At 40.0% G+C, this 26906-nt stretch overlaps 1 protein-coding gene across 1 annotated transcript; it reads right to left on the bottom strand.

Moving 5' to 3' along the window:
* Nucleotides 1-1720: 1720 nt before the first annotated feature.
* pinx1 (PIN2 (TERF1) interacting telomerase inhibitor 1) lies at nucleotides 1721-21668 on the bottom strand. The gene is made up of 7 exons (XM_084953264.1): nucleotides 21558-21668; nucleotides 20856-20965; nucleotides 20623-20715; nucleotides 20331-20412; nucleotides 19279-19368; nucleotides 14049-14131; nucleotides 1721-3315 (listed from the first exon to the last, which is right to left on the bottom strand). The coding sequence occupies exons 1-7, from the start codon at nucleotides 21574-21576 to the stop codon at nucleotides 2677-2679; spliced, it is 1116 nt and encodes a 371-aa protein (XP_084809390.1). The 5' UTR covers nucleotides 21577-21668; the 3' UTR covers nucleotides 1721-2676.
* Between the last annotated feature and the right edge of the window lie 5238 nt (nucleotides 21669-26906).

Genomic DNA, 26906 nt, shown 5'->3' with positions numbered 1-26906 from the left:
GGAGGAATAAAAATCTACATTTCTAAAACCATTTACTCTTTGATAGTTTTATTTTGTATCTATCCACAAACTCATTGTGGTTTCTGTGTGTGGTAACTAACTGAATTGCATAATCCACAGCTATTGATTGCAGAGGAAAAGATACCCGAAACGTCTTTTCGTCACAGGATGACCAATCACCATCTTCACTTTCAGAGGTTTCCGTAAAACCTAAAATAGAGACGAGGAATACTACAGTGTTTTCATGTGCAAGACTGGACGTCTTAGTTTCCCTTTTCCTCCTTTGACTCATACCAGACGACTGCTGAACAAGACAGACTAGTTGTTAAGCTGTCATATTCGGAAGATTTCATAGCATTGTGCGTCACATTTGAAGTGGAAAAGGTGAATCTTCCAGAAACCACCTGTGTTTGAATATACCTGTGTGAATTTCCTTTTACTTTTTGAAATCTCTACAATCAAGCAGATTTTTTACCTCATCTCTTTCTTAATGTTTTTTTTTTTAAGTGCTCCTACAGTGCGCCGTGCAAAAATCTTGACCCATCTGGCGTTTTAATCCCACATTGCTTCAATAATGTTGAGCCCTGGGGAGGCCAATCCATGAATGATAGAGTTCCACTGTGTGTTTTCTATCCAGTTATGCTTTTACTGCATTGGCAGTGGGTTTGCGATCATTGTCGTGCTGAAAAAATGAAGCTGTTGCCTCTAATACAGTGGTGTCCAAACCCAGGCCTCAAGGGCCAGTGTCCTGCAGGTTTTAGACGTGTCCTTGATCCATTACAGCTGATTTAAATGGCTAAATTACCTCCTCAACATTTCTTGAAGTTCTCCAGAAGCCTGGTAATTAACTAATCATTTGATTCAGGTGTGCAGACCTAGGCTGAGCTCTAAAACCTGCAGGACACCAGCCCTCAAAGCCTGGAGCTGGCCAAGCCTGCTCTAATAGGTTTTACACTCACTCTCTCCTGACCTCCTCCATAGATTAGTTGATTTTGATGACCAAAATTTTCTAATTTGGATTCATCACTCCCTAAGTTGCAGCTGATCTTCAGTCCAGTTCTTGGGTTTACTTCAGCCGCTTCCAGTAAAACCATTTCAACTTCAGTGTAGATTTTTAAAGACTTCTTGTCCAGTTTTCTCAAATGTTGAAGGACAGACATGCACACCATGCTCAGATATGTCAGGTTTTCAGGGAATCACCTTGATGGTACAAAACTATTACTTTATGCTTGTCAAACAGTGTCATCTTTGTCATTTTTCATTGGATTCCACTAAAGAAATGGGAACAAATATGTTCTTACTGCAAGCTGCCGGTAATAATCCCATTCAAAATTGGTTCTTTATCAAGTTATATCTTATGTGTAGAAGCTCTGGTTCATCATGCAAGTTTTTTTTTTTATCGCTGAGTGATTCCTAGGTCAGTAATAAGTGGTTAATAAATGGCCAGGGGAGGGGGTGAATTTACGTACACATTATACATACACTAACAAATACAATCCTCTGAAAATGGATAGGTACAAGTATTGGACTGAAACAAAGTGGAAGAGCAGCCAAAGAAAAGCTTTGCCTGGAGGACTATTGCTCAAGAGCACTTAAAAAAGTAAGAAGAAAAGAGTTTAACTCATTGGAAGCAAAACAAAGAAATCGGAGGTGTCTCAATACTTTTGCACAACATTTCTCTTGACCTATGGAGAGAAAAAAAGAGGACACATTCAAAGGGTGATGGACATTTGGATTTATTAAAAACAAAAACAAAAAAACCTTCTGTAGAACTCAAAATAGTCAAGAATTCTTTCATATATCTGCCAAAGCATTATCAAAGTACATCAGTCATGTGACATCAAAGAGAAAACATGTTTCCGTTTCACAAAGCTGACAGAAGCTGTCTGAGTCACTTTAATAAAATGAAGGGGCACGAAGGGGAAAAAAATTAACCACTGTGAAAATGGCCAAATAGTAATGCATTTACATATAAGATGGTAATATACAAAATTATATTGTCCAAAAAATGCATTTTAAGATCGGCCACATTTCCTATGATACTCATTTTAATTCATTGGGCAAGAGAATTCATAGAATGAAGCACGTGTATCATCTAAATATTATTTTTATTTTAAAAAGGGATTAGACGACAGCCATGTCAACTTCTCTCTATATTAAATACATTTTTAAACATAGCTGTATGTCTATACCACTTTAATATCTGAGCAGTAAATATGAGGCTAACTTTGCTAAAGATTGGAAACAGGAAAATGGCTAGTCCAGGTGTACCCTTCTGACTTGAACACTGGTGGTAAAACATGTTGGGGGTTTTATGGGAAGCTCCAGACCTTTTTCCTAGTTTGTATTTCCTGTTGAGCCATGATAGTGGTGTTTTTATTCTCATCTCACTGTCAGCAAGATGTCCATACTATCTCCTCCTACAGCGGTGTGTTCCAGAGGCCACCAGTGCAAGGTTGAGGCTTTTTATAGGTTGCTTCAAGGTTTTTTCCAGTGACAAACACTCCCTATCAGTTTTTTCTACAGTCACTATCTAAAGAATAAGAAGAAGAAAAAAACAGCATCAATGGATGCTTTAACAGATTATTATGGTGTGTATATACAAGGCATTTAATTTCATAATACAAGTACCCCCTTAGGAGTCAGGAGAATAGCGCAGTACTGAGTCACCCTGCCCTAATGTAAACCCTGCTCTTGGTGCTTCCTTTTCTTTTTGGATTTCTTTTCCACCAGCTCTTCCTTCCTGTCTTCTGTTGCTACACTGTCCACCTCATCTCTGTTCTTCTTCTTCTTTTTCTGCACTGTATTTAAATCTAGTGTTTCATCCTCTGCGGGCTCGTGTCCATTTAGTAGCTCACTTTGCTCACTGTGTTTTTTAAGTTTTTTCTTCTTGGTTTGTAATTCTTCACACTCGGTGCTACAGGTGGAGCTACAGTTTTCATTTACTACTTCACTTTCTGCCATTTTTCTCTTTTTCTTTTTTTTCTTTGAACGTTCCTTCTCTTGATCCTCTTTGTCCTCTACTGCAGCGGGTGTGCTACACTGCTCTTCTGCCACCTCATCTGCAGCCTTTTTCTTCTTCTTCTTCTTTTTGGGCTTTTCTGTATCATCATTGCTGTTGTGGTTGAGACAGACTTCCTCAGATGCATTCTGGGCCCCACGAGCCTTTTTCAGCTGAGCCATACGCTGTGCAAAGTACTCCTGCATAGTGAGAGTACTCGTGACAGTCTTAGTGATGGCTTCTGGGTCCTGGTCAGAAGGATCAGGATTCACGCCATCCTCTGCCTCACCCTGCGAGTCACTGCTGTTGCTCTCCTAAACCACAAAGACACGAGTAAGAAGGCAGAGTCAGGCTTTGATGCATCACTTTGAGAATCTACACAGATAAAGACAACAACCAATGGTAGAGCGAGGGGGGGGCTTAAGTGGTCGTCAATCAACATGTAAAAATTACCACGGCAGACTTCAGTGAGTGAAAAGAAAGAGCACACAACAGGATGCTGATTTAACAATAGGTGTTAAAGCCTTAAAATAAGCACTGAACCACATTTATCATCCAGTCATTAATAATCTTCATAAATCCATCAATCCAGCTCTGGGTGTTTGTCACCTATCAGTGATGGCTCCTCACTAGTAAATCACAATAAAAATTTCAGGTACTTCTATTATTTTCTAGTATGTTTCTAAATTCAACAGTCCAAAAATCATCTTCTATTTTGAAATTGTTGCATAATTTCCCTCCTAACATTGATCCTTTGCTCATACCGAAGCTGCAAGCTCGTGGCTGGCTCTGCGTAGCTTTAGCCGCTTTCCTTTTGTTCGCTTCTTTAAAATGTCACTGATCGGCTGGCTGAGGGTGATTTAAGTGTCTGTTAAGGTTTATTGTTACAAACGTTTTCCTGGTGGTCTCCAATGGTTTACTTTGACGAATTTTGTCTCTTCACTCACAATGTAACACTTCCTACGCTAACAAAATGTTTGTGTGTTGCACAAGTGTGTACAAAGCTCTTTGTCAGCATCATGCGTGTTGCACACTTATTAATGCACAGAATAACTAATGCTTTGCGTTATTATTATTATTATTAAACTTTGTTTTACAAGTAAAGAGTTTAAAAATTCTAGACCTTATACCCAATTAGGCCAACAATCCCAATATATGATAAATATTTTTTTTTAAATCGCTGTATTGTGGTGTTGGAAAAACTGTCGATAAGAAGACTAAGTGAATGTAGATTTTTTGCGTTTAGTAAATGTCACAGTGATATTTCATTGCCCGGTATTTCAAAAAGATTCAAACAACTTCAGCCGACTCATTGGCGATGTAGTGCACCTGTATGTGCCTGCCACTAAGATTCATCATTAGTTTAAATCTGAATGTAAGTGAGAGGTGCTCGCATCAGTCATCATCCCCACGTTGATTGTAAAGGTTAAAAAGTAGGACAGTTAAGACTCATTCTGCCGACCTTTAGGCTCCACATTAAAAGGGGACAACTTTACAACTGTGAGGAACAACTACACTCCAGATTTTAACTCCACAGCATGAACAATTTGTCACCTCACCCCTGTGAGCCATTTGTCTTCATTTTCCTAATGGCCTACTCAATGCATAATGATTTGTTCAGAAGAATACAGAAGCTCCTCTTGAGGATCACACCAAACAATATAGCCTTTCCATATTACCTCAGAGATGGTGAATTATTAGATGGCATTTTTCAAACCCTACAGATTAGAGATAAATTGAAAACACTGTTGTGTCGAGTCACCTCGTGGTTTTGGCCTTTAAGCTTTTACATTATGATTACACTACTCTGACCCTCGGCAGTGATTCAGACAGATATGCTAACTAATGTTCGGGTAAAACAATGCATGTATGTTCTGGGACTTAAAAAGGCCTTTAATGTAGAGTGAAGTTACTAGATGTGGCTTTGGTCTTGTGTAGGGATGATGTGCTGTATGTTACTGCATGTAAAAGTGTTTTTTTCCTTTCTTTAAACCAGTCACCAAGGACTTCACCAGGGACTTCAGTGAGCCCCTAAAAGCAATTAGTCTTAGCCAACTAAAAGGCTTTTCATAGTCAATATAGTTTCATCAAGGGAAACGCTATTGTCTTTGTGGTCTGATACACCGATTCGTGTGGTAAAAAATGTCTGAAGAGCAAGAAAGGCTGCAACTTATGAACAAGATTTTAATCTGAACGATCAGAACGGGAATGTTTTGCTGTGAGGATATCCGAGTGTTACATAACACAATCGCATCTACAAAACAACGAAATCAGACGATATGAAAAAACGTGACTGAGGCTAAATGACAACGCAGGTGTTCAAATGGACAAAGTTTTCCACCACCTCAGACCCTGACTACAAAGAACTTCTAACAAGGGGAATGAGGCCCTTCAGGTGAGGTGCCATTATACAAAACTTTTCAACTTCCCTGAGAAAATCTATACTCCCCGTTACTGCACAATGGCATCCTCTCTGCTTGGGAGAGTGGAGATGGAGCTTTGAGCTGACATCGCCAAACAACATGTAACTGGGATTTGGGAAGATGGCTGGGGGCCACTTTAGAACTGCCTGTGAAATTACTCTCAGGAGGGAGAGGGAGGGTGAAAGAGCTGGGAAGAATGAGGGGAGAGTGACTGAGCGAAGAACATCTTCATCATCAGGGAAAGGTGGCTTGAGCTTGGTATGTGGTTCATCCTCACTGCCTGGGGATCTCCATTAGACGCTCATCTGACAGGAGCAGAAGTGCTGTGCTGAGCACAGGCTGGACACACATACAGTATGGGGATAAACCTACAGATCCAGTCAGCATTACTAGCAGCCCTGGAGATTTTTCTTGGCGTGGAGTGTTGAGGGCAACATGTTACTAAGAAACTACTCGGCAGTAATGTTTGGGATCTTGTTTCCCCATATCCAGGTGTGTCTTCTATTCTTTAGTAATTTCTTCTGCTTTACGGCATATGGTACAGACCCAAAACTACAAAAAAGCTGCTTCTTTTAAAAAAAAAAATATATATATATACATATTAGGATTTCACAGTACACTGTAAACCTTGTTGTTGCAATAAGATTAATGGTATGCTAGCAGCAAGAATGGTGGCTGCTTCGTGACTTATAAAGCTTCCCATATTTAGTGTCAGAAGTTGACAAAATTCCAGCGACGATGATGAAACTTGAAAGGAAATCCTTGCGAAAAAAGAACATAAAAAAAGAACAATATAGACAATTTTTAAAAAAAAAACTTAATCTTTTAAAGGCATCTTTTCCTTCATTTACACAGATATAAAAGCTGTATTATAAGGTACCAAGTATCACATAATCACTGTATTGTGGGAGTTTTTGTCACATGAAATGTATTGTCATAGCATTGTGAGCTACTCCATGATTCTACTTTTTATATCATTTTTATCTGTCTCTACATTTTAAAATACTGTCATTAAAAAAAAAACTAAATTGTTTATTTTTAAATGAGAATACACTGAATACTTACGGCCAATTATTCCACTGGTTCAGAAGGGAGGAAAATAGGACACATCATGTAACTTAACAATTTGATTTAATTTTACTGGCCACAACACCTGCAACAGTGAAAATTGAGAGCATATAACTTTTTCACTAAGGCTACGAGTTATAAATGTGTATGATTTATTAAAATCATCCAAAAGAGAACGTCATTTCTTTTTGATATTTTTCCTTTTGACAGTGGTTAGTTTAGATTCACCAATAAACACAAAATAATGTTTTTTACTTAGCATATACATACTAAGCTATCCTTTGCATAAGGATGTACCAAATGTACAAATTTATAATTGCTGGGACTAGACGAATGACTTAAATAAATAAATAAATAAATAAATAAGCCTGTGCTGTAGAACACACCTATATCAAGCCATGTCTACTCCTTCTCCTCCTCTTCTCCCAGACGCAGAACCCCAGGAAAAGGATGCACTCAATGCACTGTGTGCAGTTCTGAGATAAGGCTCCTTCAGCAGAGGAGCGGCCTGGCTGGCTATCGGGCCCTTCCTGCTCCGCTCTCTCCCCTGGCGGGGGCTGGGCAGGGAACACAGGGAGGGTCCACAGAGGGTCCCAGAGAAAAGGAGAGGGTGGGAAGACATTCAACAGGCCGTCTCCTTCAAGACACTCCAGTTCTATCTCTTCTTGGTAATGTAGTCACTGGAAAGCCGATGGTAAGACACGTGGCAGAGGTGCCAGGATACCGTGGCCAACACATTCAGTGGGAGAGTCAATCAAGCCAGCAGAGAGATGATGGAAAGGGTTCACCAGAGTGCATGCAAAACTTTTCTCCCCAGCAAAATGCAGCAAAAAAGAAACAGAACTATGTTCAGTTCATTTATTACCAATTTGCTCTAACGGCTTTTCAGAGCAAGCTGGGCTACTTTATGTCTGCCTACTTCTAAAGAGAACCCAAAAGTTCCAGGACAACAGCTCAAGTAACATCCTAAATTAAGGATTTTTGCCAAGTGCAAGATATGTTAGGTAGTAAGTGATCAATTGGTTGTAATATGTTCAGGTGTAAAAATCTGACCAAACTTTAAAATGAGCCAGATTTTACAGGCAGTCAACCAGATCAAAGGATCTCAGTAACTATAGGACTTGAGGGTGCTAGCAGTCAGGAGTAGAGTAAAGGTCATTACACAGAGAGTGTGTTGCAAAAAAAATCAACATGAAATTCAGAATTTTCTGGATCTAAACTTGCCATGTAATGTGTACACACGAATGCGGTGCATTTTTGTGGAAAAAAGAGAAATACTGCAAATCCATCCACTCAAATTCAAACACAGATCTAGTAAATATATGTAATAACAGAACCACAGTTTCTTTAAAAAAAAAAAAAAAAAAAAAAAAAAAAAAGCTTAAAAAAAAGTTTAGAAAATGCATATACAAACATGCACGTTAAACCTGGGGGAAGTTACAAAGTTTACCTGTATTTGATTTCTAAAAGTCATTAAAAACCAGGTGAATGTGAATAGTTTTGCAGACACAACACGCCTTCCAACTCATGTTAATTAGGATTTGACAATGCTCCAGTTGCTCATTTATTTTCCTAAAAAATAAATAAATAATAAAAAAAAAAACTGCCTGTTTGCATTACTTGCTTTTTTTTCTTCAATAAATTTCTAGCCAATATTGGTCGGGTCTGTAATTGCACGAGTGTGCCCTCATTGTTCTGCCACAATAATAAATTTGGTGATACTCAAGGTCTATGGATCAGGCCCTGATTAGCCAGCTGTCTCTCCCTGATGAACACGCAAGTCCAGCAGCCCCATCCTTCATGAGCCTGATGTGGGCGGACACGGGAAAAGGGGAAAAAAATAGATTGATACTTTATTTCCTGGGAAATAGGTAAATGCTTCAGTTGGCCACTTTAAGTACTGATGCTGCCTTTAGTGTCATTCTTTCATGAATCCTTGTTCTGTATAAATGTGGCCTACACAAAGTAAATTTTAAAACAACAACAAAAAAAAAAAGTAAATAAAATGATGAAGTGTACGCACATCAAATGCCACACACGGTATGAAGCTTCCACAAAGCAATACTTTGCTTAACGCATAGCCTCAGTGTGCAGTTGAGGCAAAACGCATTAAAATGGGTTTGAAAAATTACACTTTGTGCCTGGTGCGAGAACGTTTATCATAAGTAACAAATGAAGACAACATTATGCATGCAGCATGACTGCCCTGTGCTTGTTTAACATTGCAAACGCTTGCTGACAATGCCCCCATCACGAACATTGGGGTACTCCCCCCCATCCCAACCCCAAGCCCGGGGAGAGAACAGACCGTGATTATTTTTCCCAGCTGTGATTTATTAGATTAAAGAGTCAGTGATTAAACGGTAGTCTGCGGCTGTAAACAGCCGAGAGAGCTGGAAATCTTTGGGCGGTTAGCTTTACCAGGCGGTAATTACCCTGCTCTCATGTATTCTAGCTTGGGCTGTAACTAAGAGACAGACACCCTCTTTTCTTTTCCTTTTTTTTTTTTTTTTTTTTTTTTTGTGTCCCACGCTAATCTGCAAGTGTCAGCGAGCTGGCATGAGAGCAATCCACACAACTGCCAGGGAGGTAAAGTGGCAAATGCGATGTGTGTGTGTCTTTTAGGGAGTGGGGGGGGGGGATTTGGCGGGCCTTGATATTTTCGGCGGTCGTGTAAAAGGGCCTGTCAACAAAAACGCTCAAGAAAGGGAATGCTTTGCTCAAAGCAATTAGATGTTATCTGAGAATGTATTAGAGCTCTCCAGCTTCACAATGAGCCCTGCAGCCTGCGCGAATGCACCGCCCTGTTTAAAACTGCGGCAAACACACTGCGACAATGCACGTTTACACCGGCATCCCCTTTCAACATTTGAGTTCTGCATATTAATGGAAAAGTGAGCCAAAAAAAAAAAAAAAAAAATCCTTGACTTTTGGGGTTGTATTTCTATTTACAATGTCATTTTTACAATACAATGGCCTATACATAGTCTCTTTAAATTACATGATATGAAAGATAACTTCTCAGTTTGCTTACATGCCGTAAGTACAGCTGGTACTCTGGCTTTTTCTATGACCAAGCATCCACATTTCCTGGTAATTTTTAACTCACTTTAGTCTCCACTGGCCTCAGTACCAAGCTGTAAAGCATAATAGATTTATTTAAAAAAAAAAAAAAAAAAAAAAGGGTCCTGAAAAGAAATCGTGCTTCTGCGCCATCAGCAAAGTTTCGTCCGACCCCCCTGGCACTTCGGCATCGCATCTTCCAAATGCTCAAGAGCCACCCGTGTCACCCCTGCCCCATATTCCTTAACACGGCAGTATCGGGGGAGCCCCTGCTGAAGCGCGATCCTTCATGTGGACAAGGCGTGGGCAGGAAACACTTGCAACAGGTGCCGCCCGATGACGCTCGATCCTCGGCCCTTTGTGCCGGAGCACGAGTGGGAGTGGGAGAGGCCGCAGGGGTCGCGCTGACCCAAGAACAGGGCGCACCATGCCTACTGTCTGACTGGAGGTTCAGACGTCAAAACAAGGATCGCACTAAATTATTCGCCACCATTTTTCTTCCCTGACACTTTTAGGGAGTACAGAACTAATGAATGGATTGATGTTGGAACAACTGTCATGTCTGTAGTGGTCATAACGGTTAATATAAAACCGTAATCTTTAGATGTTTCTTTTTTCTTATGACTACCAGCCAAGCTTTTAGTTTTCAAACTGGTAAATTGAAAACTCAAGCACCAAACTTTTCCATCATGCTTGGGCGTCTTAACTTTAGTATATAAAAGATTAAAAGTACTAAAAAAAATAATAATGATAATTAATCTCATTCACTTTAATTTTAAACTAGTAGTGGTTTTAAAAATGCATCAAATCATAACTATTATTATTATTGTTACTACTACTACTACTACTACTACTACTGCCACCACCCACTCCCTTAAAAAGAGAAAGGAAGAAGGAAATGTAGGTGGAAAAATAAAACTATGGCTTGTTTCCACCTTTCAACTGAGCTGGCGGCTTTAAAAAATGACTAACTTTTGTTGATGTATGAATCGGCGGGGAGTCTATTTATCAGCAGGCCCTCTGCGGTCGCCCGCTTGGGTCCCTCAAGTCACAAGCCGCGTCGCTCCCCTTTGACTGATTAATTAGCCAATCAGAGGACATTTTTCACTGGGCGGCAGAATGGTTTATTTCAGCTAATGCCGGGGTTTCGAGTTGAGGCCCGTTGGAGCCTCGTTGGCTCTTTCGGCCTGCCTGAGTGGCTGGGCAGAGGGGCAAGGGAGATAAATCAAGCTGGGCTGGCCCTCCATGTGGCTCCCCTAACTAAACCCCCAGAGGAGGGCACGGAGAGCAGGGGTGGTGGAGAAGGAGGGGGGAGGAAGGAGAGCGGGACGCAAGACGGCCAGGGGCACTGCTTGCCTGCCGATAAGAACGGGGAGCAGGGCGCTGCCAAAGTGCCTTCATTTAAAAGTGGCCGGGGCTTTTTTGATATCTCGGCAGAGAGCGCCTGTCATTTGTCATGCGGTGAGTAATTGTACCGAGGGGCACAAGGAGGAGGCAGGAGATGGAGGCGGGTTGCTAGCGTGGGATGGGTGATGGATAACCGAGAGGTAAGTAGATAGGCAGGTGCTACACCGCAACCCTCACAGTAAGGCAGAGTAAATAAGGTTGTTTTTTTTTTTTTTAAGCACATATTTTCATGTGGCTACATAAAAACTGTGGTTATGGATGACATGGGAGATTCTCTAAGAACACAATCTTAGGAAATACTCTTGCACGAGTAAAATTAAGTTACAATCATGCTCAACTACATGTTTGTACATGCAATTAAAAGAAAAAAAAATAAAACAGTGCTTCTAATCCCTGCTCTATCATACACTGTAAGAAAGGAGGGAGTAATGTGCATTTCACTACGATATCCCATCTGTCAGCATACTTAATCACAGATAATCACTTGTCAGTTAAAGTTGACACAAAAATGCTTGTTTAATCACGGTCTGATCAAACATCTGCTGAACTATGCCAGGAAACAGGGTCAGTATGAGTTTCCCTTAAGCTTTCATGTGCATTTCTCATTTTTTAAATATCAAAAATAACAGAAAAAAAATTGCAAAAGAAAAGAAAAAAAAAAAACATGCAGATTTTTCATTATGTACAGCTTTAAAATAAATACATTCTTAACCTGGAAGATAAATTTTCACCTTAAACAGAGCTCTACCCTCTGAACAAGATATTTACATTTAATATTAACACTAAAGGAACAGAGCTGCTGCTCCCTGTAAATAACCAATTAAAATATTCTCATATACTGTTTCCAATACATTCTCATCTTTGATGAATAGAGGCATCTGGGACAGCTGAATGTGTACACACTGTGTGTGTGTGTGTGTGTGTGTGTGTCTGCGTGTTTGTGCGTGTGCGCATGCGCTTGTCTGCATTTCAGGGAGGGTTGTGAGCCGCGATAAGAGGTGAGCAGGAAGCACATCACTGCAAAGGAAGGAAAACACCAGCAGTGGGGAACTGGTGGAAAGGAGGCCAGAGAGACAGCAGTGGGTGGTGGGTGTGATTGTGCTGGAAGATTCATGAGGGGGAAGGAGGGTAGGTCTGGAGAAGCCGATCCAGATTTGGTCAAAGTCTCTTGGCCTCACCTTGTCACGATGCAGATATGTGATATAATGCGACCGGTGGCAGTGGCTTCTGCAAGCCACTACAAATCAACTACACCATTAAGCCAAAGCTCGTCGCTACTAAGGGTTACAACTCCATGGGGCATTGAGATTACTGCAAGCATATATTATACTTTTGCAGCAACAGCAGTTAAATGTAAGCACAGATCAGTGTGAGCTGAGGGTCACTGGCAGCGTCGCCTTCACTCTCGCAGGAGATTCGGCAAAATGCCTAGAGCTCAATTGGTCCATCACCCTCTTTACCTCTTTTCCAGCAACCTCAGATGTTGCTGGGTTTCAACACAAGGCCTCATGGGAAAGCATTGTAATTGTGTTGAGTGTTTTCGATATGGTCAATGGCGTCCCTCCTGGCTGTAAAATAACAACCCATAACCAAACGTTTAGAGAGGAAAAAAATATGGTGTGTATTGCTTGCATTTCCAGTGTTAATCAGCTGGGGAGCAGCTGCCATTGTGATGTTATGGCTCAGCACCTGCTGGGGGAATAGAGCAGGGTGGTTTTTTGTACAATTTATGGATATTTAAGATGCCAATTTCTTCAAGCCAAATGCTCGAGATAAACACAAGAAGCCAGCAAGAGGCTTTTTCTGGGCCTTGGAGTCCAAAAGCTAGATATGTTATTGTTCTTCTGGCCCTCTACTGGGCCAGTAAAAGTTCTAAGAACAACAAAAAAAAGTTTTTATTGCACATTTTTAAATGTGTTATTTTTTTCATAATAAAATAATAAAAAGTTATGTGGGTGCTTAATAATTTCCAGTTCTTCTGTGCATGTAAATCTGTTCTATTAATCAGCTTAGATAATTTTTAATAGCATCTTTTATGTACATGTATTTTTAACTATATAATTCACTCATCTGTCTTTCATTTAAATAAATGACATCTTTGATGTGAGTTTCAATAAGTACGGCTTCATATACCTCCAGAGATAAACACTTGAGCTGATTTTCTGTTTAAAACAGCTTGACAACTTATTTAAAAATCAATAGAAAGATGATGCAGGCAAATTTCATAAATAACATTTTGTTTTTGATATGTAAGCTAAAGGTTCTTACTGGATTCGAAATACAACTCTGACCCGCAGGAGCCTGTAAACCATGTTCCAAAAGCATGAGACCTACCATAACGCCAAATGGCAAAGTGACGTTTGAAGTGATGGGCCCACCAATGCCAAGAGCAAAAAAGAAACTTTTTTTTGCAAGCGTCATCATTTCAGATTTCTGCACACCTCACTGCAATTTTGATGTTCCTTTAATAATGCCCGCTGGCACTCTTAACTAGCTGATGTGACGCTTCGAGACAGAAGTACAGCAAAGCAGGAGTGCGAGGGAGAGGAGTAGGGGGTAAGAGTGCAAATCCCTTAACTGGATTTAGGCGCTCTTGCTGCCATCGGTGGCCTGTTAGAGGTGTTAAAGCTGCATGCTGTGACACGGCTAATCTAGGGCCACGGGCTGCTCAAGGAGCCGTACCCCGCAGAAGCAGAAGGACCAGATGATACCAGAGTTACCGATGGAAGGAAGCATCAGCAACCAATAATCATTTGGAATTACCAAGGAGACACAGATAAGTGCAAGCCAGCTGGGCCAGTGGTGCGGCATCTCCTGCTGGACTGCACGCTTGACTTTGACGGGGTTAAGGAAGATCAGAGTCCTATGCCCTTGCACTAATATTTTAGGAATGCATCCACTGGATTAGAATTACTATCTACAAATCTTTTGTCCGAAGCCACAGGACAGTTTGTTTTTAACTTGTTAAACTAAGTGGATTTGATTAATAAAAATGAAAAACTAATGTTTTTATAAATTATGATATTGAAGTCTCAAAACAACTTTTTTTCTAATTCTGAATGATGTAAATAGGTGTAATCTCTTACCTGATCTTGGACTTTTGCTGATTTAGCCCTCTTCCCAAAGATACAGTTAAGATCTGTTTCACTACGACTGGATAGATCCTTTCCTGAAAGAGTAATAAGCAGAAAAGATTATGTACAAATCATTAACACGAGGCTCGAAAACTTTTGTGCTGTATCACTATGACTCGGAATAAAAAGACCACCTTATGAATTAAAAGGTGATAAAAATTGATTCACAGTCCCATTTTCAACAACATGCACGCTTTCTTTCTTAAACATTGTTTATTGTTTCTCTTTTTTCCAGGCAAACCTTTAAATATTGCAGCTGAGTACCTTTGTGTGTGTTTGTGTGTTGGGGGTGAGCAGAAGGTGGTCACTGAGTAAATAAAAGAAACAGGGTAGGGGTGGTGGGGGGCTGTATTCTTTTTGCAGGGATAAAACGGTAAAGAAAAATAAACTGGACGAAAAGGTCTGCCACGCCACGCCTCCGGATTCCCCTTTTCAAGTGGGTCCTCAAAGACTCCTGAAGCACACAGTGGCTTGTCTCAAGCCTGGGTCCTGTTCATGCAGCTGCATCCTCTTCCTTCAGCGGGGCTCTGATAACATTCGGTTATTTATTGCTTTTAAACCTCTATCTCCCCTGCTCTTGGCTTTGAAAGTCCCTGCATACAAGGTCTAAGCACCAAAACCAAGAAAGTCCGATGAAAAGTAAAATAAATGGAAAGGACGGTGGGGGTGGGGGTGTTTGCTGTGGTGGCTGTCATCTAGTGAACTCCGGTCAGACATAAAAATTATATCCAATTTGACCTTTCTACTGTTTGGATGAGGAAGTGCCTGTCAAAATTGTCAGGCTTTCAGGTGAAAGTGCAAATAACAACGTTCTGATTTAAAAAAAAAAAAAAAAATCCTAGTTTTTCCCACTATGCGTTTAAAGTTGGATGAATACACTTAAATGGGATGAAGCGTGGGTACTGCCTACATGCAGTGGAAAAGGTTTGTGGTTTCCAAGGTCACAGATGAAACAACAGTTATCAGTAGAGACTTACAGAAGCTCCAGTGAACAGAAAACACTGTCAGCGATATTAGAACAGGAGGTCCTCAGCATATATACATGTAATTCACACGGTCTGTTAGGCTCCATCAATTCACTTTGGCCGTGATGCAAAAACATGTTTAATTAAAAGCCCAAAAGCTGGAACCAAGCCAACACAGAGAGTAGCCGATGGAGAGCTGTAGTTAAATTCCGCATCAACCACCCTTGCTGCCCTGACAGGTGATAGATGGAGGTAGCAATTAAAACTGGGTTACTGGTTTATGCTGTGGGCCCTGGACCTAAGCAGTGGAGATTTTGGTGCCTTTCCCCACAAACAAAGGCCATCAATCCTCAGCGCTGGCAGAGAGAGAGCCAGCATGAACAAGATATCAATAAAAAAAAAAAAAAAAGGAAAAAAGAAAGGGAGAGTCGGGAGGAGACCTGCACTAAAAGGGAGAGGTACTGATGATGCTGTGGCCACAATGTTTTTACAGCAGTACTGCAGGAATGCACTGAGCTCAGTGACTGGTTCTAGACCAAGCCAAGCCAATTCTCAAGAATGGGGCAATTCGGCAGAAGTGAGAGGGGAAGACCCGGGAAGAATTTTAAGTTAAACTTGCTTTTGAATCAAAATGTGAGTACAAAAAAAAGTTAAGCAGTACAAACTGAGAGCCAAAAAGAAAACATGGATGATTAAAATAAAGATCATAATGGAAAAATGTTTAATTATGGCTAACAAGCATTAGATAAGAGTACAGATAAACTATTAGATCCGTTTGTTGGAAAGTGCAGATAAGCTGTTATAATAGTTATAAGTAACTGAATCTTTATCTAGCAGTTTTTTCAAAGGCATAATCAATTAGTGACTAAATGGAATCAATAGCTGTTAAATGGAGTGCACCAGTGTTTTGAAATGGTGGGCCAAAAGTTGCAGATAAATAGTTTAAACCAAGGATGTCAAACTTATTTCACACTGAGGGCCAGACAATAACAGAAAAGATCCTTTTTTTTTTTGGCTATTTAGTTGTTTATCTGTTACTTAATTACTTTGGTATAGTTTGAATGCCCATGAGGGAGGTCTTTGTAGGTAAGACAAACTTATGAAAATACAGATAAAAGTCCAAAATTTATGCCCTCTTTCATATTTTCCAAAGCTGTCCAATGGTCTGGAATCTAGGCTTTGCCAGGCCAATTCTGGCTCCTGGGCTTTATGTTTGACACCCCTGACTTAAACAATTCAGAAGCATAACTTCTCTAAACCAAGCTAAAAGTAGTCCAATCTTAGAATAAAATTAATTCAACTGAAGCTGTGCGATGGTGAAGTGTTTTAGATGCAAAAAACTACTGGACTAAATAAACAATGTACTTTAAAATGGCTCAAATGAGGTTGGAATATTCAACCAGAGAAACTATCACGAAAAGACTGACAGTCCATGACAGAGCTATTACCTGATCTTTTCAACCTCTCATGTAACAAGCTTAACAACTCTAAATCCAAGCCTCAACTTGGCAACAGCTTCACAGAGAGGAGAGCGGTCGGTGGAAACTTGCAAACAGCCGTGACAGGTTATATGTTGCCAGGTAACTCTTTGGTTTTAATCTGCGCCATAAACTGAAAACAAAATGATGATCTGTCAAGAGGGCGTGCCCAATACATAAAATACTGTCACCTGCCACTTAGAGAGAACAATAAATATGTTCTCAATTTAAAAAGGTCAAAAATGACAGTTCTCTAGTTCAAAGTGCACTGAACAAAAACGCCTATCAGACCACTGAGAACTGGGAGTCTCAAGTTTCCAATTAAATTATAAGTTGCGTACAGTCAAACATTAAATACCAGCCTCCTTGTTGTTGCGTGACAACGGTTGCCACCTCTTTGTATAGAGACATGTTAAAACGGTGTTATATTCCCAAAGACAGTTGAAGGTCTACGGTCAACAGAGCTGCACTCTCCTTCAAGAGTCCAGCTACAATAATTGCACCTGCAATCCCCCTAAACGGTTTCATTCTCAACATGCCAAATGCAATGAACTGCAAATTTTCCCTTTAGTTTCCTCCGAAATTTTATAAACATCTGGTGGGAATAAGAGTAGCACTTCAGCAGGTTCACTAGCAACATGTAGAAGACACATTTAACAAGAAACTGGTGTGAAACAGTTCAGACTAATGAGACAAAATTCAACTTAAATTTTCAACAACAGAGACCACTATAAAGACGGCCGGGGCATGCATTTATGCCAATGGAACTTGCACACAAGACACACTACGATAAATCAGAGATTAAAAGCAGAATGTGCTCAGATTCAGCCGAAGACATGAGAACCCTTTAAATGAAGCCGTGTTCGTCAGGAAGACCCCCCCCCCCCCAAAAAAAAAAAATGTCCAGAGCTGTCAAACAAGCCCAGGGGTCAACAAAGGCTCCGGTCCACTGGACAGTTTAAAAAAAAAAAAAAAAAAAAAGAAAGAAAATGTGGAGGACCTCACCCATAACTATTCAAACTACACTAAACTAACCGAGTTGTGGATTTCTGTATTTTACACATTTAATTCTTACAATTTAAGCACAAAGACTCGTGCTGACAGCATTTTTTTCTTTTTCCTTCAATGATGGTTTCTCATTTATTACACATGTAGTTAAATTTCTCTACACTTACAGAGAGGGGACCTTCACTGTATGTAGCCCATGATGTAAAAATGAGTTTGACATCTCAAAGTGATTCCAATTATGTGTTAACAGTCATCCTCTCCCATACAGATGTTGATGTAAACCTACTCAAATTAAATCTAAGCTTCAGCACAGTATTTTATAAAATAACTGTCCAGAAACAGATTGGACTAAATTTTATCTTGTATACTCATGAGGCCAAATAACATATTATAAGAAACTTAGTTGGCCATATTTCACATTTCAAAAGCAGTGCACTGTATATAACAATGTAAAGCGACCAGGAAGCAGGCGGAAACAGAATGAGCCAAAGGTGCTTCTGTGTGAGTCACAAAGGTTTCAATCTAAACTAAACTTCACACAGGGCTGTACGAGTACTCAGCATCTAACTCTGATCTGTAATGAACCAAGAAAAAGTGAGCATCAGCATCATCATCCCGCCACGTCCACGCTTTATGCTTTGCGTGTCTCTTGTATAGGTGAATCTCATCTGTCAGGAAACACTCACGCAAAAAAAAAAAAAGGGTCCGTTTTTGGCTCCTGCTAAATTAAGACTACAAAAACAGGGCAAGAGGGTCTGGGGGAGAGACCGAGGCAGTGTTTTATCAGGATGGGTCATCTAATAGGTCACGGGAGGTTGTTGTTTTTGGGGGGCCAGTAAATGGAGATGCCAGATGCCCCAAACAGGAAGCAGGAAGCTGCTATTGAATGACGTAAAGCGTAGAAGGCTCTTCCAGGTGAGGCAAAAGTTGAGGTATTTTGTTTTTGCAGAGCATGCTGACTTGATGAGGTAGATTTTAAGCTAGTGACAAACAATTATTGATTATTTAGACATGTTTACAATCGATGAGTGCACTAACATAGAAAACAAAAATAGTATCTGTATCAGCTACATAATCCAAGTACAAAATAACACATAGTTTCATAATTTCACCAAAGAAGGTAGGTGTGTGATTGTGAAACTATGCTGCAAGCTCAAATACAGCGACTCAGCAGTAAAATATGGGCTAGCAGTTACCCATTTTGGTCCAGAACACAAAAGTCCTCCTTACGCCTATCAGTGTTCTGGCCTTGACCAGCAAATCTTAACTTCCTGACGTGTAAAAGAGCAATGAAAGGAGAGGGGAGAGTTATAAATAACCTCCCCTAGTGCTCACACCAGGCCAACTGACCCAGGACAGGCTGACGGCGCTCTGATCAGCGCCTGTGGTCTGAGACGAGAGCACAAAGCTTAACGAGGGTCAAAGAGGTTGTCTGTCCGTCTCCCTGAGTAGATGGTATGCAGGTGTATATTGGCATCAAAATAAGAAAGCAGGGGGGATTATTTTTGCTTGCAGTTAGAATGAACTAATTATCCTCAATGCGTTTCTAACTTTCTGCTGTGTTAAGAATATAATATCAGGCCTCCTGGCTGACTTTTTAAATTTTTTTAAATAGGATATAGTTTGACAGGTAATTGCTGCAGAGAGCAAGAAAACTGTGTTTAGCATCATATATCTTATCACATTTATCCCGGTTCATCTCGCTCCATTGCCGCCTCATGATAAACCCACCTTTAGTGAATTTCATGTAGTGGACCCTCTTTTTGGATGTCTTGGATTTTTCTTCCAAACTGAAGCCTTTCTGCTCATCTGGTGGAGTTTCTACAGAAGAAGAAAATTGAAGATAAAAGTTGAAATATGACCCAGATTGAGTTAGAAAATTAGAAGAATGTTATTTAGTATCATCATCCGGTAGTGTAAACATGTTTTTGTCACAGCACTGAGGATAATGGTTACTGTGAATATAGCCTTGCCTTTAAGTAACTAAATGTTGCACTGTAGCACCCTCTACTGTCCAACGGGCTGATTGATAAAAAAAAAAAAGACTTTTTTGTTTGTTTTTTTGCAGTTTTGTGTTGCTTGATAACAGATAAAAGTTTTCACTGGTTTTGGAAATGTTACTATTGAATAGGAGTTTGTTTTGCATTTCTTTTAACACCAGCATGCACCAACACTACATGCTTTACAATATAACATTCAGTACTGTGCAGAAGTCTTGAACCATTCCTAATTTCTTTACATTTTGCTTCCAAGGAGCCACACCGTCTTATAATCAAGTGCTCTTGACCAATAGTTCTAAAGGATTTCTGGAGGATTTTAAAGAAATGACAAAACGGCTCAAGCGAGTTGAACAATAAAGGTGGTCATACTAAATATTGACTTTAAAAGTCAGAATTCTATAAACTCTGTTGTTGAATTTTATACTGTATTTCCATGCATGTTTGAACATTTCAATAAATGAATGCATCTATTTCCCATTTTCCTAGTAAAATATATGACTCAAGACTTTTGCATAGTACTCTACATAGTTGATCAATGGCAGAATGAACTATAAAACTAACCAAATACAATTATGAACATGTAGGAAGCCACTATATCCTGGCCATCCAGGATATCATTGTATACTTGACATGCTGCTATGTTGTGCTATGACACAAGACAAGCAGCCTTCATTAGTTTTCATTAGTTTGTCTTATTAAGATATGATCGCCTTTATTAGTCCCACAGCTAAGAAATTTAGTTGTATAAAGTTGATAAAGGTTTATCGAGCTTTGTGTACATACCACTGCTGCTGTTTTGACCATGGCAGCTGTTCAGTTGAGCAAGCAGCTCATTAAAATCATCTTGGTGAGCAATCCACTTATCCTGTGAAAAAATCATACACAGCAACACAATGTGACTAAAAAATGACAGGTTAAAATGACAACTTAGATAATTAATGAGGATTTGTAAAAGTCGAAAAATCTCAAATTACACCATGCAAAACAAAAATGTGGTTAAGGTCAACACAGATGTGACTTTTTAAAAGCCTTCATTTGATTCAAATGTGAAACTGGGCTTTAAACGTTTGCTTACCTCATAGCTGGCATTTGCTCCAAGCCCATAGCTGTCATTTTTAACTTTCACTTTGATATGGTCAGTTGAGCCTTGCTCACTCCTCCCCAGACCCTTAATTCAGATTTGAAAAAGAAAAAAAAAAAGGGGGGGGGGGGGGGGGAGAGAGACACGAGACATGCTCACCAGTTCTTCCAATGTACAGTCTCTGAGAAAAAAACAAAAAAACAATATTAACCGCTTTCATTACTTACCTTTCCCTTGGACCACCCCATTCGCTCAAGCATCTTCTGGCCAAATTTGGAGTCATCATTACTCCAAGCGCTGTTCCTGGGGTCGACAGACCACTTAAGCTTCCTACGAGCTGAACATGCAACAGCAGCACCAGTGTCACATAACACGAAACCAGAACACGTCAGTCACATCGTCTCCTACTTTAAATGGTCTATACGCCTGACTGACACTGGGTTTATGGGGCCAACGCACATATGATTAACACCGATAAAAACAAAGACGGGATGCATTATGCGTGTGTTCATGACAGGAGCTAACCTGACAGTTATGAGAGTTCACAATTGAAGTTTTACACTCAAACCTTCAACCATGCTTCCAGCGAGCTTTCTGCCACAACTTACGATTAAAGAGTTAACAGAGTGCATGTTTTAATAAACTTCTGCATCCCCAGAGCGAAACCTTACAACAAATGAGTGAGTTACTGTCGTTAGGAAGCAGTCAAAAGAAAAAAACACGTGTCCACAGACAGCTGTTAAAAATGCTAATGCTAACTACCGGAATACTTTAATACACAATTCTACAAACTAATGAGCGTTTTCAGGAGGAAACTATGTGACATATGTTGTAGACCGGGTTTTGCAAAAATAACCACCTAAACGTAGCGTCATGCGACGTCAGAAATAAATAAATATATATTAAAAAAGTGAAACAAGTATACATACGCTCAGCGAGCATGGACATCCTGAGGTCCTTTAACAGCTTGACGAAGGTCCAAGAGGGTTCTCAAAATATGCCTGCGCAAAATACACGACTACGGCGGTATCGGAGGTGAATATCGCCTCACGGAAGCAAATGTTGTGTGCCTCATTCATTATGAATGACACTATACTATATGAATTTTTATATTATTTTATCCTGTCATATTATCTTTACTTTATTTGTTAACGTTACAAGTGAATATTTTTCGCAGACAGAGGGCGCTACAGCCAAACAGTCAGTCATTGGTCAGGACAGTTTGCTGCACGTGGCAGCTCACGCGTGCTTAAACAGCCAATCAGAGTTATTCTGGGTTTCTGAATTTAACACTGCTATAATGCTAAATATACAAATACATGTACAGCCCACCTATAGACAATAATTGTTAGACACAAAACTAAAATGGGCTGGTGGTGTGAGTGACATCATAGCAGAAATTAATAAATTAATACAAACAGTTTATATTCCAGCACACATCACAAGACCACTTGGCCAATGTATGTGCAGTGATCCAATTCAGCTGATATCAGCTCCGGATCTTTCAGTCAAGTTCCACCCAAACTATTCTGTGCCCAGGTCAAACAAAGCACTGCATAATGTCCTTCCCATACATGCAGCGGAGAAAGCAATATCACAGGTACATTTGACAAAATGACCTTTGACTATGCAGCAACACATTTCACGAGGTTTTTATATATAGATGATTTGTGAACCAGAAGAACTATAAAAATATCAAATGATTATGGAAATCTCAGTGCAGACCTGCTGTGGAAATATTGTTGTCTGTTTTTCCTTTCCTTTCCTTTCCTTTCCTTTCCTTTCCTTTCCTTTCCTTTCCTTTCCTGTTTTTGTTTTTTTTTTTTAAAGTTGCTTAACTCATGGGAGCAAAGAAGCAAACCTGAATCATCTCTCCTCTCTCACTTAATGCCCGATATCACTTTTCACTTTTAGAAATCCTGTTGAAAGGTCTCTCACTAACAGAAGAAGCACTTGAACTCTGAAAAAGAAGCCTGCTAGCTGCCTTTGAATTTGGCGGCTTTACCCGCAGCAGAATAAACAGTAAATGCACATGTGGGCCAACTGAAGTTCACACAAAATACCGTAGTCATGCTTATGTAACTTAGCACAAACCTAAATAAAGACACAGCAATAGTATCAACAGATGCAGTGGTGGACTCTGTAACAGTGACTTTCACTTTGATCATTGGCATGCTAAAAAATTAAGCTTAGTAGATCATGGTAGATCAAAATCTGACATTTCAACACTCACAGCTGCATCAGTTTTGACGAAATCTCCAACAACACTGATTGAATTGCAGCCCTCTTTCCTGACCTCCTCCTCCAGCCGTTTCTCCCTGTTTACCATCATTAAGAATGACTTCTTGACAGCCACCCTTCCACTGAAACAATTTCTGATGATGCTTCAGTGAACATTAGATGGATCAACTAAAGGTTCAGATGGCTCCTATGGGTCCTGTGTTAGGTCTTTGCTGGGGTTTTGTGCATTTTTTGACAGGCTGCTGGTAACAAAATGCCTAAAGATACGACTTAAAATTGCTCAAGACCCATTAAAACAAGTCACAAAAATCTGGCTCCTTGGAAACAAAATGTACAGGAATGAGGGTTGACTCAAGACTTTGTACAGTGCTGTAGATTTGTGATGTTTACTCTATATAATCTCGATATTCAGATTAGTATGAGCATATTTTAAGGTAATGGGATTTTTGATTTTGCATCTCTCAGCATTTTAAGCTTTACTGAATGAAGGGATATTATCATGTATTTCACCTGCTGTTAGCAACCTTAAAAAATCCAAGAGCACATGGCTCAATATGTTTGTTAGAGATCACTGATCTGCTTTAAAATATATGCAAATTAATTCATTTAAAACATAACAGCTCTAATATTGTTTAACAAGCAGGAAAGAGTTGTTTTCTCAGGATTGATGTTGTCACACTCGCTTTATCTGTAACTAAGAGAACAGCCTGTACAAAAGTTTTTGGCATGGCAAGCTGCCCTCCTTGAGCCCGAGCACAACAGCTTTCTCCTGTGGTGTGCGAGTCTTGAATTTGCTGGAGGTCAACAAACCAATGATTAAATAAAAGGTGTAGAAAGTTTTAATTGTGCAAAAGAACAGGCAGAGCCTAATGAGGCTTTCAAGCACAGAAAACAAACTTCAGAGATCATTTTACACAAACACAGACACCTAATATTGTTGCAGCAGTACATTGCAGGGTCCTAGCTTTGCAGGCAAAAGTGTTAGGATGGAGTAAGTGTTTGCAGAAGCTTTCTGGGAATATTTATCAGACTTCTTAGAAGAAAACCTGAAGAGTAAAACTCTTATTCTTGATATGTTATCCTGGGTCACCTTCACATTTGTTTGTGTAGAAAGAGCAAGAGCAGGAGTTGTTACTACTAAACCATTTATTTTTCATTGAATTCTTGAACAGTGATTCCAAATGAAGATTTCACATAGGATGTTGATTATTGTCTGATATGCAGCTGTTTTGTTCATTCATTGTGTTTTAAGTCACTAAGATGATCACTCAAACTGAACAATTTTGGTTTCCATGTTTTCTGTGCCAAAGACTGAAGCTTGTCCGACAGCCCAGAATAAATATGTCACTAACTGCTACATAGACTCTGTAAATAGGCTGGCATAAAGGTGAAACCCAGCCTACACTGTACACCAACATGTTTGTATGCCACAGAGTCTAGTCCTGAAAGCACAGATTTACTCAGATTAGAAGGAGCGACTCTCATTTTATCTGCTGGTCCAGTGTCAGGTATCACTTGGGGTTTCTAACGGTCAAAACTGTATCAAGGGAACATATAATCTGACCTGAACTGTGGCTGGGGTTAACACCTCAAGCAGGGAATTAGGTTGCATAACCAAAGCCATGAAAGGATCAGTAGCAAAAAGTGTGCTCATCTTAACTCACAAGACAGCAGAACCTACACTTAATCAATCATCATTCATTTTTTCATGAATCTTGAAAGAGTGCTTTGCGTGTTACAGCGACGAAGCGGGTTATATAAAATGCTAAAAGTGCTTTTCTAAGCATGTGCACACCGTGTACTTGAGGTGAAAAGGTCAGATCAGGTCTAAACATCATCAAATTAAAAACGTGGAGCTAAATTTAGAGATAGTTTAACCACGCAGTGCATCAAGGGGAACATAACCCCGCAGTAAAAATTTATTTTACGACAGCTGTAAATATAGCCCAGTTCCAGACGACTGAAACGGAGAAAAATACATTGAGAGATTTGTAACCAACAATATTTCATATTCTTTATTGCCCTATGGGATGAAGCGCTTTCTGCAAACTCATGTAGTGTGAATAAATGTTTTATTTATTTTTATGAATGCTTCCTTCACCCATGCCTGTGTGTAACTGTGTAATGGTTTCACAGAGCTGAGAAGCCCCAGTGATCGCACTCATAGGGAGGCCTATACCGTACAGCAAAGGCCTCTACTGTTTTCTGCTGATGGCGGAGGGTGTTATATGAAGGCTTGTGGTCTTGGGTCCTTAATGCTGGTGGTGTTAGGAGAGTGCCTTGGCCTGCATCCCCATGGCAACAAGCCTCCATGTGGACTAACAACTGGCTGTGGAACAGAGGCTGTGGTGTCTTCGGCTGACTGCGCCAGTGTAACATAATCTCCTGAACACTGTGAGAATCTCTTTACACGATGACGAACAGAGCAGCGGGGACCGAGCAACAAGAGAAGCTCTCTGACTGGCTGGTGGAAGGCAGCGCCCAGGGAGATGTCTTACATAAGAGGCTGAGTTCCACTTACAAGAAGGGGAACAGAAGTAGTAAAAACGTGAGAGCCTCTCTGTTTCCTGCACTACCCTTTAATGCCCCTCCTCCTTGTCACAGACATGTTCACTCGCATTCAGATACAGTCATCCATAGATGAGTTTCTCTGGGAGAAGACTGCCTCTGAGAACTTAACCTGCAGCCAGACCAAACTGCCGTATGCCTCTGTAGTGCATGCCTGCACACGAGTGTAAGTTAGCTGCGAATCCTACAGGTTTTACGTAGCTTTTTTGTTGTTTTTTTTAGTCCAGAATAAGCTTTGCTTTTAATTCACAACAACAGAGAGTGAAAATGGTGCAAATATTGATTTTTATTTTCAAGCCCATAAAGCACAAGACTGCAAGCACACCTGGTGTTATTCAGGAGAGTAGAAATCACATAAAACTCCCATTTTAAAAGGATTTGTACAAGGTAAGGTGGAGGTGGGACTAGTTTGAAATCCCACAGTTTTAAAAGCTTCCCCGGTAGTTTGTTGAGATTTTCAAATAAAAAATAAGAAACCTCTCAGCTTGGAGGTATACCTGCAGTTTTGCCGACACATATTAAGACTGAACAGGTGATCATTAGTGATGAGAGCTCATGAGAGTAAGATAAAAGGCAGCGCACATTCTTTCACTTCACTGACATAAACTCCCCGTCTGTGCTCTTTCTCATGAAGCACAAACTGCAAACAAAGCAAAGCAAGGTCACCTGGAACAGCTACAGCAGTCACTGACACAGAGAAATATGAGACAGGCTGTTGAATGTGTGGAGGACATTGCTGTCCTCAGGGTTACAGTTTATGATCCCGTTTGTAAGGAAAATCCAGCAGCTCTGGTTTATTGAGGAGGACACTTTTCTTTGGGAGGTTTATTTCCTCTTTCTTATTCTTCTGTAGGAGAACATCATTGACTATGCAAACTGGGCCAATATTCTGCATTTTACAAGTTTTTGGTTGCTAATTAATTCCAATTTCTCTCAAATAATCAAGCAGAGAAGTAGTTTGGTGTGTCTCAAATTTCAGACTGCATTACTGTTTGAGATAAAATTTGTTCTGTCAAGATGATCCAACATTGCTTCAATAATGTTGAGGTCTGGGCTTTGGGGAGGCCAATCCATGACTGATAGTGTTCCACGGTGTGTTTTTCTATCTGGTATGCATTTACTGCATTGGTGGAGTTTTTCATAGAATCAGCTAAAGGAATATTAAATACACAATTTTTCAGATACTGTTCATCTGCTGGTGATGCTTTTTCTAATTTTGTCCTTCATTTGTCCAGTTTCCTCAAATTCTTAAAGGCACACCGCACACCATCCTGTGATATACCAGGGTTTCAGCTAGTGACTCTTTGGTAAAAACCTTGTTGGTGAAAAAAAATACAATTTAATTCCTGTCAAAATGTTTTATATTTGATTCAGTTAAAGAAGTGGGAACAAATTGTGTTTTTTGACTGGCTGCTAGTGCTAGTTACGGTATGTGTAGACATTACATTGGTTCTTGCTTTGAGATATGT

This window comes from Perissodus microlepis, chromosome 15, assembly GCF_051167445.1.
Source record: "Perissodus microlepis isolate ML-2025 ecotype Zambia chromosome 15, ASM5116744v1, whole genome shotgun sequence".
Classification (NCBI taxonomy): Eukaryota; Metazoa; Chordata; class Actinopteri; order Cichliformes; family Cichlidae; genus Perissodus; species Perissodus microlepis.
The sequence above is the reverse complement of the archived record's forward strand: the minus strand, read 5'-3'. Positions and strand labels throughout refer to the sequence as shown.

Coding starts and splice junctions, on each gene's coding strand:
- pinx1 (XM_084953264.1), bottom strand. Junction 20,413..20,622: donor GAGCAAATGCCAGCTATGAG/GTAAGCAAACGT, acceptor ATTTTTTCACAG/GATAAGTGGATTGCTCACCA. Junction 3,316..14,048: donor CAGCAAAAGTCCAAGATCAG/GTAAGAGATTAC, acceptor TTTGTGGTTTAG/GAGAGCAACAGCAGTGACTC.